Raw genomic sequence first — 17,225 nt, 5'->3', positions numbered from 1 at the left:
GTTGACAACTTTGTCACATTGATTGTGGTGATCTGGTCGAATCTCTAAGTCCAACTCTCTATTGCCATGATCAGCTTTAGAATAGACTTTCATTCTATTTATAATGTTTCTTTTTTATGAACTCTTTCTTTTTTCATGCCTAGGTCATTAAACCACATGTCAGTTTCCAAGGTCATGAAATATAGCTGTAAAATGTTTTCACTAATCTGTCACATGTAACACATGGAATGGAGTTTTGATTTTCATAATTGTTGCTGAATTACACTCACAACAACTTATAATTAGTAAAAGCAAGTGCTTTGTTTCCACAAAGTTATGTCTAAAGCTACCTTAGCTCAAATCACACAAAAAAATTATTTTTCAGGCTGGTCCAGCTAATATGCATTCAACAGTAAACAAACAGGTGTATATGGTAACACTTTACAATAAGGTTCATTCGTCAACATTAGATAATGTATTAACCAACATGAACTAACAATGAGCAATACATTTGTTACTGTATTTGCTAAACTTTGTTAACGTTCGTTAATAAAAATACAGCAGTTCATTGTTTGTTCATATTAGTTCACATGCATTAATAACTAATGTTAAAGATTAATAAGATTAAGATGCAACGATTAATAAATGCTGTAGAAGTGCAGTTCATTATTAGTTCGAATTAACTAATGTAGTTAACTAATGAAACTTATTGTAAAATCTTATATATCTATATATATATTTACTGCTTTTCGCCCCAGGATTCCGAAAATTGGAGATTTCCTAATCGGCTATTTCCGACAGAATTCGCCCCTTATCGTAAAGTGTGTATTTGAATCGGTTGTGTTCGGGCATTTCCGGATTCACCGATAACGGTTGGAATGTTCAAATCTTCGATGCTAGTTTTGCTACTTCTGGCCTGGAGTGGATATTGAGCTAAGAAAGCGACTGAAGAAGGAGCAAAGAAACCAAAAAAGGAGGTGAAGAGGAGCCTGGTTACGGAATGACGGTGTTGCAGGAACCTGTCCAGGTATTTGAACTAAATGTTAAAGCGCTCCGTTGCAGTCCCAGTTGCGGGAGAAGACTTTTATCCAGCGCGAGAGACCGGATGATTGAGCGCTGCTACACCGCGGCCTCAGTTAGCGGCTAATGCTAAGGGCCTCTGCCCTTTACCTCACACAAAACCTGTCCTTAAACATACAATATATTGCTTTTATTTTTATTTACAATTGCTATTTTAATAAATGCAGTGCTTGTCAATTTGGGGCAGTTTGTTTGTTAGTAGTTTGCAGGCAAGCTAATGCGTTGTCTTGCAGGTTAGCCAACTGCCTGATTTATTGGGGGTTTTATAATTGGGATAGTGATGTTTCATTTTGACGCTTGTGTGAAAATATCTGCAGGGGTAAGAATAATTGTAATTTGTAGATTCGCGTGTTTACAGAGATTACTGAAGAGAATATATGAAGAGTAACCTTAACAGTGCATTTGAAGTGATTTTATGATTGATGATTAGCAATTCTGGAACTGGTTAGTTTTCTGATATATGAGCACATTGGTAATAAAAGCATAACATATAATCGCCTTTTAAATTTGTATTTTTATGTTTGTTATGTTGTTTTGATGAGCCAACATAAACGTTATAGGTTGTGGGTTTAATAAGTCTTTGTCATATACTAGCTAGCCAACGGTTCATCGAGTACAGCTTTTAAACTTGTGTATGTCTGTCAGGCAAAAACGTCAGACATCAATTCAAATGCATATACAATGTGTACACATTGGCTGTGTCTCAAAGTAGAATAAGCTGTCTACCTACTCAGTATATTGGGGCATTCGAACGCGCCTATATGCATCACATCTGGCAGTCAACATCAGCTGGTTTCCCTCCATCTCTTCCAACCTTTGTATATACTGTAATCGTTCACCATTTCCTGAAACTGTGATTAAGACATTAAGATTAAGACTTTATCATGACAGCAAATAACTTCATATACATAAAAATCTCTGCAATCAATCTCATTGTTTGTGTGGGAGTTTATTTCATCTGCAGTTTTAATGATCAGACGTGTATATTTGCTGCCAGGTGTTAATAAAGTCATTAACCTTAATTCATCAAGTGCTATGGTTTACCATTGTTGTGACGCATCTTTCTTTTTGTTAACCGTAAAGGGGATGAAGGTAACAGCAGCTCTGTTTTTGTCCATAGGCTGCTGTCTGGCATGCTCTGAACCACTACGCCTACCGAGATGCTGTATTCCTGGCAGAGAGGCTCTATGCTGAGGGTAATTGCACAAATCGTGCTCCATACAGACAGACAACATCCTCCATTTCCCCCCATCTTTCAGAGCTGAGCTGAGGCATTGCATTAAAACAAGTTTGTGTGACTCAAAATGGAAGCTGACATTTTTATTGATTTTACCCGTAAACATAAACTGTTTAAAACACCTTACACTGCTTGCATTATTGTTTTTTATTTTATTTTATTTTATTATGTCCATCATATTAAATCCAGAATTTGATTATATAATTTAGGACGAATCCTGTTCCATTCTATCATTCATGTTCTTCTGAATATTCTTTTCTTTTCACCTGTCAGTACATTCAGAAGAGGCACTTTTCCTGCTGGCCACATGCTACTACCGTTCAGGGAAAGCGTACAAGGCCTACCACCTCCTGAAAGGACACAGCTGCACCACACCACAATGCAAATATCTCCTTGCCAAGTGCTGTGTGGAACTGAGCAAGTATGGATGATTCCCCAACTAATCATAACTCATGACTCATGATCATCATATCCCACTGCCTTCTTTCTAATATCTTTGATGTTCCTTACTAAATACTCAATACCTCACAATCATAGCGATATTCAAAGGCAACTGCTATATGCTACTGCACAAAATCCTTTATGTAAATATTAAAGTTAAATATTAATATAAATACTAATTAAAAATCAAGTATTTCTCAATTAAGTAAATATTATTTTTAGGGATGTACAAATCCTAACTGAGTCATTGACTATTAAGTATGTGCCGATACCGAGTCCTGATTCGATATTTTTATTTTCCTAGTGCTTGGTTCAAGTACAGTAAAGTTATTAAAATTAATTCAGTGTATACAAGGAAGTACAGAGAGTTTCTCAGGGGCTCAAATGTAAAAAAGGGTTATCTGTCACTACTGAGCAATTCCAATATAACAATTACTATATATAGTAATTGTTATATTGGAAAAAGAAAAAAATTTACTGACCCCAAACTTTTGAATGATAGTTTAAAAAGTTACAAAAGCTCTCTATTTCAGAAACACACTGTTGTTTTGAACTTTCTATTCATCAAAGAATCCTAAAAAAAAAAAAAAAAATTGTACTGTTTTCAACATTGATAATAATACTAAGAAGAAATGTTTCTTCTGCAGCAAATCATCATATTAGAATGATTTCTGAAGGATCATGTGACACTCAAGACTTGGGTAATGATGCTGAAAATTCAGCTGTCATCACAGGAATAAATTGCATTTTCTAAATGTATTCAAAAAGAAAAGTTATTTTAAATTGTAAAAATATTTCACAAATATTATTGTTTTTACTGTATTTTGGATCAAATAAATGCAGCCTTGGTGAACAGAAGAGACTTCTTTTAAAAACATAAAAAAAATCTTACCATTCTAAAACCTTTGAACAGTAGTGTAGTGTATATATTTCTAATAAACATATACATATATAGTTCTACTAAATAAATATTCTATTAATAATAAATGTAATAATATATTTCTAATAAGATTCTTTCTCTCTCTCTCTCTCTCTCCATCAATGCGCTATGGCAGTGGTTCTCAACCGGGGGGGCACGAGTAGGCTACAGGATGGGAGGAAAAAAAACCTGAAAAAAAAAAAAAATTGCAAAAATTTTTATCACTAAACTACTGTCATAAAAAGTTATAGTTTGTATATACATAACTCCTGAATAAAATTAAAATGTGTTTGGACTGATTTAAAAAAAAAAAAAAAAAAGTTTTGAACAAATTTGATTGGTTTGTCGATAGTGAGCGCAAATGCAGATAAGCGGTTTTATTAAGCGAGTCATTGAGTCGTTCATTCACGATTCGTTCAAACGGCCGATTCATCAAGAATGAGACAGATGTTTGTGAATGGGTCATTGAATCTTTGACTCAAATGATTTGTTCAAAACACTGAATCATTCAAAACACGATTGAGTGTTGCTGTGAGATGTGCTATGTTGTGATCTTTGTTTGGATTCATCTGATCTATTTTCGCTGCTAAAATAGACCAAAACGGTCATTATTTCGTCTAAAATGTAAGTGACTTAATATTATTAACTTGTTTGTTGAACTGTCATATCAGTGTCACATTTTCAATCGCGAGGTGATGGTAAATTAAGTGATGGTCAATTGTCAGCTCTCTTGGTCGTCAGGTCGTGTGATGTATGTTGCTGAACTGTATTCAAATGTTAAAAATATAAAAACACCACATTTTGAAATTTAACTGCAGTATGTCATTTTAGTTTATTTGTGTGTGCTAAAGCATAGACTTTAGAAAACGGCCCAGCTTGCAAAAGGTTGAGAACCCCTGCGCCATGGCAATGACGTCTCAGACAGTGTAATGAAAGATGAAAAATAAACAGTAAATAAATTACACTTGAGTTCTTCTTTACAAAAGTGAGCATCGAATATGCTATACACGCAAGGTCTGGGTTGTGTGGGTTAGCTTACTTATTTTACTACACATTTCTTGCAGTTTTGAGTTATTTGTATTTTTCTCTGTCAGGTTGGCAGAGGGAGAACAGATTCTGACCGGTGGAGTCCTAAACAAACAGAAGAGCCAAGACGACATCATTACTGAGTTTGGAGACTCAGCCTGCTTCACTCTGGCACTGCTGGGGCAAATCTACTGGTATGTTAAGATTGTTTGGCTACTTACCTTGACCTACTGAAATCAGTGAACCTTAGTGAAAATACAGAGGTTTCCTGGGAAAGAGACACTAGTGAGAGGCTGTGTTGTTTAGCTTGTAGATAAAGCAGGCTGGAACCAAAGCTCTTTAGCTCTAATGGATTTAGAGACAGACAGGACTTGTTTTGAGTATTTTGTTTTGCACTCGTATAGAGCAGCGTATGGTGGTTGACGTCTAACACCATAGACGTCAACGAGTTTGTTGTGTTGCCCTCGCTTTTTGTTGACATTTTTACAGCCTGTTGCATATTTTGGCAGAAAACCAAAAATGGCATTTTATGAAACATTTTCAGTTGCAAAAATTTTGGTGATCATGCACAAAACTAGTACCACTTTTTCCCTGCAGCAAAACAGATCGAATAGCAAAAGGAGCTGAATGTTACCAAAAGAGCATGAGCGAGAACCCTTTCTTATGGTCTCCATTTGAGTCTCTATGTCAGATTGGTGAGTTTCTTTTTCGTTATTAATTAGGGTCCCTGAGGAGAAGATGCCAGATAATGTGATTTTAAACTGTGCCCTCTGTGCTACAGGGGAACGACCGGATCCAGAGCAGATCTTCAGATTGACCTCCTTACAGAATTTCAGTGGAGGCAGCGGAGGAGGCGTCCCCCCTCCTCCCATCAGCCCTGCACACACACCTAGTAACAACATGGGGCACCGACAAGTCGACACCGTCCTAATGGAGACCCCGCAGGATACTTTGGTATGTCCTTCCTCTGGTCTTCCATGCATTTTATGATTTATGCAGAGATATGTATTATACGCATTAAGCATATGATGCATTGTTTGGGGACATGGGTTGACTATTATATTGAACGTTGTGAATTCTGATCATATCATCATCATATCTTGCCATTGTCTCTTTCCTCTCTAAAGGAGTTAAATCGGCTCAATCTAGAATCTTCTAACTCAAAGTACTCCCTGAATACTGACTCTTCTGTGTCCTACATCGACTCCTCCGTCATCTCGCCAGACTCCATCCCACTGGGCACCGGTGGCTCACTGTTATCCAAACAGGTGCAAAACAAACCCAAGAGTGGCCGCTGTCTGCTGGGGGGCACAGCCACACTCAGCCCCCTAACACCAAGGTAATGACCACTTTAAGAGACCCAAATTGAACATTAAATGGATAGTTCACTCAAAAATTTAAATTCTGTCATCATTTACTCACCCTTAAGTTGTTCCAAACCTGTAGAAATTTCTTTGTTCTGCTGAACGCAAAGGAAGATATTTGGAAGAATGTATGTAACCAAGCAGATCTCGCCACCATTGACTACCATAGTCAGATGGGTTTTTCATTAACAAAGTGTAGACCCGATGTAAGTAAGGGTGCATTCACACTTGGCATGTCTGGTTCGATTAAAACTAACCCTGGTCCGATTGCTCTGTTAGTGCGGTTCATTTGAGCATGTGTGAACGCTGCCATCCGAACCCTGGTGCGCACCAAACAAGCGGACTGAGACTGCTGAAAAGATGGGTCTCGGTCCGCTTCCAAACAAACTCTGGTGCGGTTCGAATGATATATGAACACAACGTGGACCAAAGATATGTAAACGAACCAAAAACAGGAAGATGAGACCCTAAAAAGGACAGAATCCTCACGCATATTGTTTTTTTCTCGTCATAGTCGCGAGTTTGGCCATCACAGGCATCAGATGCGCGTCTCCACGCAGCATATCATTTGTGTGTGTGACGGATGGATTCCCGCTGTTGTTTTGACTCCTTTACACATTTTATAAGCTCTTCAGGACTTCCCAGCTGGCCAAAATACCATCATATGCAGGCTACGCACACACAACAAGCACATTTACCTCAGCACACAGCATTGTTTTGGATGTTCGGTAAGTTCCGTCTCAAAATAGGCAATACGTCATAAAATCCGACCAATCAGGTTGTGAATGTATCCCTGTGCCTTTAGGTTCGGTATCTTTTGGTTCGGTGATAAAATTGCCAATTGGAACAGGACTAAATGTTTTTTTTTTTTTTTTTTTTGGTCCGTACCAAATGAACCAAACGAACCAAACTACAAGTGTGAACGCACCCTAAGAGATTTATTGTGCATTGTTGGCAGCTTCACTGAATATAAAGAAACTTTGTGAGATTGCGATGAACTGACAAAGTGACAGCGTTTTAGTGATTGTAAAGGAAGCGGTCCTGACTTGCTTTCGTGCTACAGCCTACATAATCCATTTAATAAAACTCTACATTTAATAAAATGTATGTTTTTGTGTACTATGTATGTATGTATGTTTTTTTTTTTTTTTTTTTTTCCTCTCCATTCAAAAGTTTATTTGACACAGTCTAGATTTGACTACCTGTTTTGTGTATTTAATATTTAACGTATTCATTTTTATTTAAATTATTCAAGTGCTCTGATTGGAGAGGCTTGTGTTGTTTAATTTAAGAAATTTTCTGTATCACTTCTTATTGCTTATCTGTTAGATTCTATGAGATGAAGGGAAAAAAAAAAAAAAAAAAAAACGTCCAAACATATCGGCCAAAAAATCGGCATCCTATACTGGTCATCGCCTGCCCTGATTTCTAAATATCGCCATCGGCCAGAGAAAAACCCATATCGGTCGACCTCTAGAAGAAAGTTGGTAAAGTGTTATATATATGCGCAAATCATTTTACGCCAGACTACTTCACAAACGAGGGCCAGTTCAACACTGGATTTGCACAAAAGATTAACATGACAGCACTTGCTGGTCGATGAGTTGAATCAACTCCACAGCAACTACATAAATTTATCCACTGACCATTCAAAAACGTCTAGTTGCATTCTAAAAGTAGTAAAATCTTCCTGAGTCAGTGTCTAACTCTGGTTTGAACAATGTAAGGCTAAACACCATTACTGACCATTGTCATTCTGGCTGTGTGAGATTCTCCAGCTTTGTTGTTGTTGAGTATCCGAAGTGTGAGCTGTTAAAGCTCCGCCCTCTTCTGGGAAGCGGGCTGGGAGCAGCAGCTTATTTGCATTTAAAGGGACACACAAAAAACAGCACGTTTTTGCTCACACCCAAATAGTGGCAAATTTGACAAGCTATAATAAATGATCTGTTGGGTATTTTGAGCTGAAACTTCACAGACACATTCTGGGGACACCAGAGACTTATATTACATTGTGAAAAGGGGCATAATAGGTCCCCTTTAGGGCTGTTATGCCTCACACTTAAACATGCATAAGACTTTTTTTAATGTAGTTCCAATTACTTTTTTCTTCATTGATTCCCATTATGATACATTGCCAGAACATTGAAATCTCATGGTTTCATTATAGTAATTATTCTTTCTGTTTTGGAAGTTTTGGAATTTTGCCTCTGGAGCCGAGCCCAGGAGACCCAACATACCTGCAGAATTACAGTCACAGTGGAACTGGGATGGAACCACCTCCTCCGCCTGGCCCTCCAAAGAAGGTGAATCTTCTTTATTCATTGCAGCTTGCTGTTATAGTATTCCCATGGGACTTTTTAAAAGGGCTTTGTTTTACAATTTTGTATGATTGCATTCTTTTTTACCTCTTATAACATTAGCCAAGGTTTATTGAACTGGAAGAGAGTGTAATTTAGTTTGTACATGACTATTTTGTACCCTATATCTGTTTTTATTTATTGCTGAGCTTTATTGCTGAATGACAGGATTTTTCAGCTTATTTTAATAAATGGTCTGGGTGGACAGGAGAGGGAGCTTTTGTTGTGAATCTTTGATTGTTTAGATGGGACATTGAACTCTTATTCCAAAAGTGCATGAAAAATCCTTCTTTCTGTGTTCCATTTATAATACAATTTATCATACTGTCAAAATAAAATCTTTAAAATTGTATTTATGTAAGGCTTTGTAAAAAAAAAACATTCATGTATTACCTGACAGAATTAGGCTTTATATAATTAAATTATAAATTATAAATTACGTCTTTTGAAACAAGAAATTTCAGTCTGTTTTTCCCGTTTCAGGCCGTCAGTAGAATCAGCCAAGTGGGGACGAAGTCAGTGTTTGCACAGAGTGGCAACAGCAGAGAGGTCATTCCAAACCCTTTCAATCAAACTCAGACCACTGCCCCACAGACCAGGTACATGTCACTACACATTTATACAGGCAACTAATAGCTATGATGATGGCTTCTGATGACAACACTTTCTGGTTTGTAGTACTACACCGCAAGTGCTGAGCCCAACCATTGCTGCTCCCCCAAATGTGCAGCCACGGCGGAGCTCAAGACTCTTCACCAGTGCCAGCTCCACTGCCAAGGTACTGTCTTTTACACATGCAAGTTTATGCACATACATTTGCCAAAAAAACACTTTAACCACACCTTAGAGAAGGTTTTATAAACACTCTGTTAATGATGGAATTGAACAGGAGAACAGTAAGAAGCTGAAAATGAAGTTCCCCACCAAGATTCCTAATCGAAAGACCAAAACGAAAACGGGTAAGGGAGGAATCACCCCATCTAACCTGAATGAGAGCATTGAGATCCTCAAGCTGGATTCTTCTATATCGGAGGGCAAAGGCAACATCAGCTCACCACAGTTTCAAGCTTTTAATCTACAAAAGGCTGCTGCGGGTATCTGAGAGTATCTTGTCTTTTTAAGATGTATTTGAAGAACTATAAACAAATCTATCTATTTCTTTTTATTACTATTACAAATAATTTAATTTCAGAAAAACTGTGAAGCAGGTTCTCAATTTTTTTCCCTTTGTTTTATTCAGATGGGCTGATGACATTGATGCGGGATATTGGGAGGGGCTATCTCGCTCTCTGCTCTTATAACTGCAGAGAGGCCATTAACATCTTGAGTCAGCTGCCTTCACACCACTACAACACAGGCTGGGTGCTGGGTCAGGTTGGACGAGCCCACTTTGAACTGGCTGAATACATGCAGGTGAGTCAGGGCTGCTTAAATCAGATGACATCAGTTATGACATCAAGCCTGGTGTCAAGGGGGGGCTTGGGTGGGCTTTCAGATCATTGCGGGGGTTGGGGGGGGGGCTTCAGAATGTCATGCCCATCCCCTCAGATCTGATTTATGCCACCTCAGATTCAATTTGAACCCCTCCACCACCCGAGACGTGTCAATTTTAACCATTCAATGCCTACGATTACTGGTGTATTCAGAACGTTCACTGCTAAATTCAGATGTGTTTTGCGCTTTGTCTGAGCCAGAGATACACGCTCAGTGCATTTCATAGCCTATATACAGTGCTCAGCGTAAATGAGTACACCCCCTTTGAAAAGTAACATTTTAAACAATATCTCAATGAACACAAAAACAATTTCCAAAATGTTGACAAGACTAAGTTTAATATAACTAGAGATCGACCAATATGGGTTTTTCTATAACCGATGCCGATGTTTAGAGGTCAGGGTCAGCCGATGGTCGATATGTGCTGCTGATTTTTAGGGCCGATATCTTGAAGTTTTCCCCTTCATTTGCATGCTAAAATGTCACACTAATAATAAGTGGATGCACAACATTTCTAAACTTAACATCATTTATTGAACACTGACTTGATTTACATAAAAGTTTTAGAGCATTTATCAAGCTGAATTTTTCAAGTTTGTTGGAAAATAAATGTAAACTTAAATATACATTTAAATAAAATAAATACAACTTTATAAATAAAAATCAATTAAAAACTTTGTCATGTTGCACAGCCTTGTATGCAAGGACAGTGCTAAACTCTTAGTGATTTCTGACATTCTTGACGGTTAACGTTAGACAGGTTTAATGAGGATAATAACTGTGCGACATATATATATAGTCATTGGTTGGAGCACATCACTTTGTTAGGCTGATGTCCATTTTTATTCGCATTACACAGTTGATGGAAACACACGCAGATGCGCATATTCTTGAGCTGAATTTTCATTAATGCAAAGTTGGATGGAAACCCGGCTATTATCTGCATCAAACCATGCTTCCGAACAAATGTCATACACTTCTGGGCAGTGGCGTAGCGCAAATCCGCGGGGCCCCCCCGCGAGCCGAAAGTCCGAGGCCACCCGAGGGAAGGTTCAACCAAGAAGGGGAGCCAATGGATATCACACAAGAAGTAACGTGCAAACTTTGCGGAAAAGTTATGCCGGTAAAAGCTTAACCTCGGTCAGTATTCAAAGTGAAAGTAAAAGTGACGGAGCTGCCTGACACTGCATTAACGGAGCATTTTCTCTCAGAGACTAATTTCAACATAATATGCTGATAACGGTATATAACTGTCTTAATTTATTCAATAATTTCCTTTTGTGGCCCGTACATATAGTGAAAAAAATGAGAAGAATAGTATTTCGTGTTAAACAGCTCATTGTATAATAGACCTAAAAAATGTTTAAAACATTTTCAAAGAGGAGCTGATAGCCTAATCTTTTATTATCCTTACAGCACGTCAGTTATGCGGTGATGCGCTGTGAAATTATTGCGGGGCAAATTTATTATAATATTAATTAAATAATAAAAGTAGCTTACCTAATAGTAGTAGTAATAATAGATTAGAAGAATGTAACAGGCTTACATTAATTGGAAATGCCAAATCCTCTTAATATTGACAATATTTGTCGGAGTAACGTAGCCCTCAATCACGCTGCAGTGTTTGTCAGAGCTGCCGCCTTCTCCACCCCAAGCAGAGTGAAATTCTCCGACTCCGATATGTTAGCAAGCAAGCTGCTGGTAGTTTTGGACTACAGTCCTTAAAGGTAACTACAAGTAAGCGAACCTTCAACCAGCTGTAGCATTATGCCAGTTCCCGACGGTTCTATGCTATCCGTTGTTTCTTTCACTAAGTGAAGCAACACTTCATAGTTTACTAGTAATATAAAGTAAATATATGGCCATAGGACTTTGAAATATCAGAATTTAAGCCTTAGGCTACCTTTATCTCCCAGGACTGTTTCTGAATCTTCCAAAAGTTTCAATTCACATGCGGCAGCAGCACATTCCACCGCACCAATAACACAGGGCTGCCCGCGGACGTGCCTGGCTTTAAATCGGCGCTACTAAACACTGATATCTCTAAATATAACATCTGTTTAACTTATAACATGAAAGTAAGGTTAATAATATAACTTAGATTACACATTTTTCAGTTTTACTCAAATTAGGGTGATGCAAAAATGAGTACACCCCCACAACAAAAACTACTACATCTAGTACTTTTTATGGCCTCCATGATTTTTAATGACGGCACCAAGTCTTCTAGGCATGAAATGAACAAGTTGGCGACATTTTGCAACATCTATCTTTTTCCATTCTTCAAGAATGACCTCTTTTAGAGACTGGATGCTGGATGGAGAGTGATGCTCAACTTGTCTCTTCAGAATTCCCCAAAGGTGTTCGATTGGGTTCAGATCAGGAGCCACTGAATCACTTTCACCCTGTTCTCCTTCAGAAATCCAGCAGTGGCCTTAGATGTGTGTTTAGGATCATTGTCATGTTGTAAAAGTGCACGACGACCAAGGGCACGGAGTGATGGTAGCATCTTCTCTTTCAGTATAGAGCAGTACATCTGTGAATTCACACTGCCACTGCCACCACCATGTTTCACTGTAGGCACCATGCATTTTTCTTTGTATTCCTCACCTTTGCGACGCCATACAGTCTTGAAGCCATCAGTTCCAAAAACATTTATCTTGGTCTCATCACTCCAGAGTGTAGAGTCCCAGTAGTCTTCATCTTTGTCAGCATGGGCCCTGGCAAACTCTAGGTGGGCTTTTTTGTGCCTGGGCTTTAGGAGAGGCTTCTTTCATGGACGGCACCCATGCATGCTATTCGTCTGCAGTGTACGCCATATTGTGTCACGTGAAATAGTCACCCCAGTTTGGCTTTCTACTTCTTTAGATAACTGCAGTGAACTTGCATGCTGATTTTCTTCAACCCTTCTCATCAGAAGACGCTCCTGTCGAGGTGTTAACTTACGTGGACGACTTGGACCTCTCTGTGAGATGGTTGCAGTTCCATCTTTTTTTAAATTTTTGTACCACTTTTGCTAGAGTATTCTGACTGATAAGTAAAGCTTTGCTGATCTTCTTGTAGTCTTCACCTTTCTGGTGTAAAGAAATTATTTTCTTTCTTAGGTCTTGTGACATTTCTCTTCCTGTCAGAGGGAAGAGAAGGGGTTTTAACACCCTTTTATAGTCAAATTAGACATTTGTAGTCTAAAATTTAGCTTTGCTCCAGAGACTTTCAGTGGGATGTACTCATTTTTGCATCACCCTAATTTGAGTAAAACTGAAAATTTTGTTCTATTAACATTATATTATTAACCTTACTTTCATGTTATAAGTTAAACAGATGTTATATAAAACTTAGTCTTGTCAACATTTTGGAAATTGTTTTTGTGTTCATTGAGATTTTGTTTAAAATGTTACTTTTCAAAGGGGGTGTACTCATTTACAATGAGCACTGTATATATCACAATGATTCAGTGTTTTCAACCACATGAAAGTTATTTTACGTTTCAGACATTTAAGTACTAGCAAAAAAAAGACATTTGCTAAACACACTGATATTTGTCAGTTTGTTAAATATATACTGGTGTCTATGGAAAGCGGCGATAATCCTTTTAGTTAAAATCTGACGTGTTTTATTCATACACATTGTGTAGGTAACTATAAAGTTCACTCTATTCTTCTCCTAGTTCAACGGCGACTTTTATGTATTTCGGGAGAAATGGGTAAATTTACATGATGATAATCAAAAGATCTGGTTCTCTGAATGAGCATTATAAAGTTTTTTTTTTTTTTTTTTTTAAACGACAAACACGTTCACTTACACATATTTGACAACTGGAATATATCATATAGTTCATGATATAGTTAACAAATTGAAATGACAGGACATCTGTCCTATATTGTGCCTGCATGACACGGATTATAAAAGCCCCCCAAGCCGTGTGTCCTGGCGCTGGGACAGGTTACAATTAAAGGCATTCAGAAAATGATCAGTGGTGAAAATTATTTATAATTATTTTTACAGAAAAGGTAAGATTTTTCTATGTTTAACCAGGCAGAGAGGATTTTCTCAGAAGTCCGGCGTATCGAGAGCTATCGTGTGGAAGGAATGGAGATCTATTCCACAACACTCTGGCATTTACAGAAGGATGTGGCGCTTTCTGCCCTTTCTAAAGATCTCACTGACATGGACAAAAACTCACCAGAAGTAAGTTTCTCAGGGCAATTTAACAATTGGGCAGGGTTTGCAGTTCCTAAATGCTTTATCTCATGGTTTCTTTTTTCTTCTCTCTGTGTACAGCCCTGGTGTGTAGCTGGTAACTGTTTCAGCTTACAGCGGGAGCATGACATTGCCATTAAGTTCTTCACGCGGGCCATCCAGGTGGACCCCAGCTTTGCATACGCATACACACTTTTAGGGCATGAACTAGTTCTTACAGAGGAGCTGGAAAAAGCCCTGGGCTGCTTCCGCAATGCTATACGCCTCAATAAACGTCACTACAATGCCTGGTATGGTTCAGACTCTACTCTATGGCTTTGGAAATGAGATGCTACTTTTAATGAAACCTGAAGTGCATGAAATAAAATAAACAGTTGAATCTCACTAATTAATTTTACATTGTGTCTGCTTCTTTCTGCTACTTCAGGTACGGTTTGGGAATGATTTACTACAAGCAGGAGAAGTTTAACCTAGCTGAGATTCATTTCAAGAAAGCTTTGAGCATCAATCCTCAGAGCTCTGTGCTGCTCTGTCATATCGGAGTTGTGAGTAAATCTAATGCAGGGAAATTAGTGTTACACAGTTCACACAAAAATGAAAATTCTGTCATTAATTACTCGCCCTCATGTCTTTCCCCACCCATAAGACCTCTGTTCATATTCAGAACACAAATGAAGATATTTTTGATGAAATCCAAGAGGTTTTTTTATCCTCCCTAGAAAGCAATATAATTACCACATTCAAGGTCCAGAAAAGTAGTAAAAACATTGTTAAAATAGTCCACGTGACTGCAGTGGTTCAACCTTAATGTTATGAAGCGACGAGAATACTATTTGTGCACAAAAACAAAACAAAAATAATGACTTTTTTCAACAATCTCTTCACTTTCCTGTTAGTCTCCTATGCACTATGCAGTTGACGTAGTGAATGCAGTGCAGTGTTTCCATGTTTACGTCCGAACGCCGGCTCAGTATTGGCCGACGCTGTTCACGTGAGCAGCACAAGGTATGCGTGTGATGCTGACGCAGGAGCCAGCCAACACAGAGTCGGTGTTCTGACGTAGAACACAGAAGTGTGTACAATGTAAACTGCATAAAAATAATAATAAAGTTATTTTTGTTTTGTTTTTTTGTGCACAAATTATTCTCGTCGCTTCATAAAATTAAGGTTGAACCACTGTAGTCACATGGACTATTTTAACGATGTCTTTAGTACCTTTCTGGGCCTTGACAGTGGTAATTAAATTGCTGTTTACAGAGGGGTCAGACAGCTCTTGGATTTCATCAAAAATATCTTAATTTGTGTTCTGAAGATGAATGAAAGTCTTACGGGTGTAGAACGACATGAGGATGAGTGATAAATTACAGAATTTTCATTTTTGGGTGAATTAACCCTTAAATCTAAAGTGATTCAACCTAAATTTGAACGACAAGATTGTTACTTGAATCTGGAAATGCCAGACTAGCTCTATATGTACATGTTTGTTTTGAATGGTGCTACATCTTCATATCCTCTCTCATGTGCTCCATATCAGGTTCAACATGCTTTGAAGAAATCAGACCATGCACTGGAGACCCTGAACAGAGCCATTAGCATCGACCCCAAGAACCCGCTATGCAAATTTCATAGGGCCTCGATTCTCTTTGCCAATGAAAAGTACAAGGTATGCCTCAACTTCTAACAACAGTCAGACAAGATTATATACATTTTAAAATGTTAACTAATTTATTCTTCACAGGCTGCTCTGCAGGAGCTTGAAGAGCTAAAGCAAATAGTGCCCAAAGAGTCCCTTGTTTACTTTTTAATAGGAAAGGTACACCTACAGCTCAGCTGCTTACTTGCATATATTTTACATCAGCTATATACTGATATCACCATTTTAAAAATATCCACTAAACAAATGTACATCATCTTTATAGGTCTATAAGAAGCTTGGTCAGACTCATTTGGCACTAATGAACTTCTCTTGGGCCATGGACTTAGACCCCAAAGGGGCCAATAATCAGATCAAAGAGGCCATAGATAAGCGATACCTCCCAGATGATGATGAACCTGTCACTCCTGATGACTATCCCTACTACTCAAGTAAGTCTCCTACCCAGTGAGCCATTTAAGTGGCCTTGTGTGCACTATGTAATGTTGTTGGTTGGTCTCAGCAGCAGAAGTGGAGGAGTCACAGGAGAGCAGTATGACGGACGCTGATGACACACAGCTCCACACCACGGAGAGCGACGAGGTTCTGTAGCCCCCCCCCCCCCCCCGGACACCACTCTGGACTTTGAAATAATGCCAATTTGGGGGCTGCTCGAAGACTCCAGCTCTGAAAAAGGAGGAAGAAGAAAAAAAGGAAAACAAACTGCTGCTAATAACAGTACCTCCTCATTTCTGTCATGTTATTTTCATCATTCGTTCTTGCCTTTCCCCACCCCCTCGTCATCATGCCTTAGAGGTCTCTCATCGGTCTGATCTTCTGGTCCTGTCTCATCCCTCATCGTCACTGGCAGGCGTCCTTTTATCGCAGACATGATCACTTGAAGAATTCAAGTTCTGTCTGAGCTCAAATTGCCCTTATTTGCCAATGACTCCACTGTCTTCTCAACAAGTTAATTGTCAATTTAAGACTCAAAAAAGAGCCACAGACGTTCATCAATGTTCCTGTCTTAATGCTTAGGCCTTTTATGTTATTTTATCGGCATTTAATCTGAAATAAAGACCTGTGTAAGAGTTGGTAGTCCTTTGATTCCTCTCCCCTCCCTTTTTCTTCATGGAACGTAATTGCCGGGAGAAAAAAAAGCACTTTCTGCCCAAAAAAAAAAAAAAAAAGTGTTTGGCTTAAGAGATTCAGTGTCAACTGCATATCTTCTATCAGATTGCCATCTGTTTAGAAGAAAAATCTTTTTGAAAGTTAACTATAGAAAGTACTGGTTCTGGATGATGCAGTTCCCCCCCCACCAGATTTTAAAACTTGTGAGTGATGCTCAAAAAGCACTTCTTATGTTTTATCTATTTATTTTTATTTTCAGACCAATTCTCACACTCATCCGTTTTACTCTAAAAGTTATCAACCTTCAAAACATCTGCATCCATATTTTGCCTAGCTGCAAGACCTTGATTAGAGAATTGTTGAG

At 38.3% G+C, this 17,225-nt stretch overlaps 1 protein-coding gene across 2 annotated transcripts; it reads left to right on the top strand.

Annotated features, from left to right (window-relative positions):
• The first annotated feature begins 788 nt into the window (after window positions 1-788).
• cdc27 (cell division cycle 27) lies at window positions 789-16,821 on the top strand. 2 transcript variants are annotated; one of them, XM_051887842.1, is made up of 19 exons: window positions 789-1,006; window positions 2,180-2,255; window positions 2,570-2,717; window positions 4,751-4,876; window positions 5,280-5,377; window positions 5,464-5,636; window positions 5,810-6,021; window positions 8,238-8,349; window positions 8,887-9,002; window positions 9,082-9,181; window positions 9,293-9,497; window positions 9,644-9,816; window positions 13,933-14,085; window positions 14,179-14,387; window positions 14,525-14,642; window positions 15,632-15,760; window positions 15,836-15,910; window positions 16,017-16,182; window positions 16,257-16,821. In XM_051887842.1, exons 1-19 carry the CDS (start codon window positions 980-982, stop codon window positions 16,340-16,342), a joined length of 2,502 nt encoding a protein of 833 aa, XP_051743802.1. In that variant the 5' UTR covers window positions 789-979; the 3' UTR covers window positions 16,343-16,821. The 2 variants fall into 2 exon arrangements, with proteins under 2 accessions (XP_051743802.1, XP_051743801.1); XM_051887841.1 differs by having other exon boundaries at window positions 16,254-16,821.
• The last annotated feature ends 404 nt before the right edge of the window (window positions 16,822-17,225 follow it).

Source organism: Ctenopharyngodon idella, chromosome 3 (genome assembly GCF_019924925.1).
Source record: "Ctenopharyngodon idella isolate HZGC_01 chromosome 3, HZGC01, whole genome shotgun sequence".
Lineage (NCBI taxonomy): Eukaryota > Metazoa > Chordata > Actinopteri > Cypriniformes > Xenocyprididae > Ctenopharyngodon > Ctenopharyngodon idella.
Note: the sequence above shows the minus strand (reverse complement) of the source record. Positions and strands in the feature narration are given on the sequence as shown.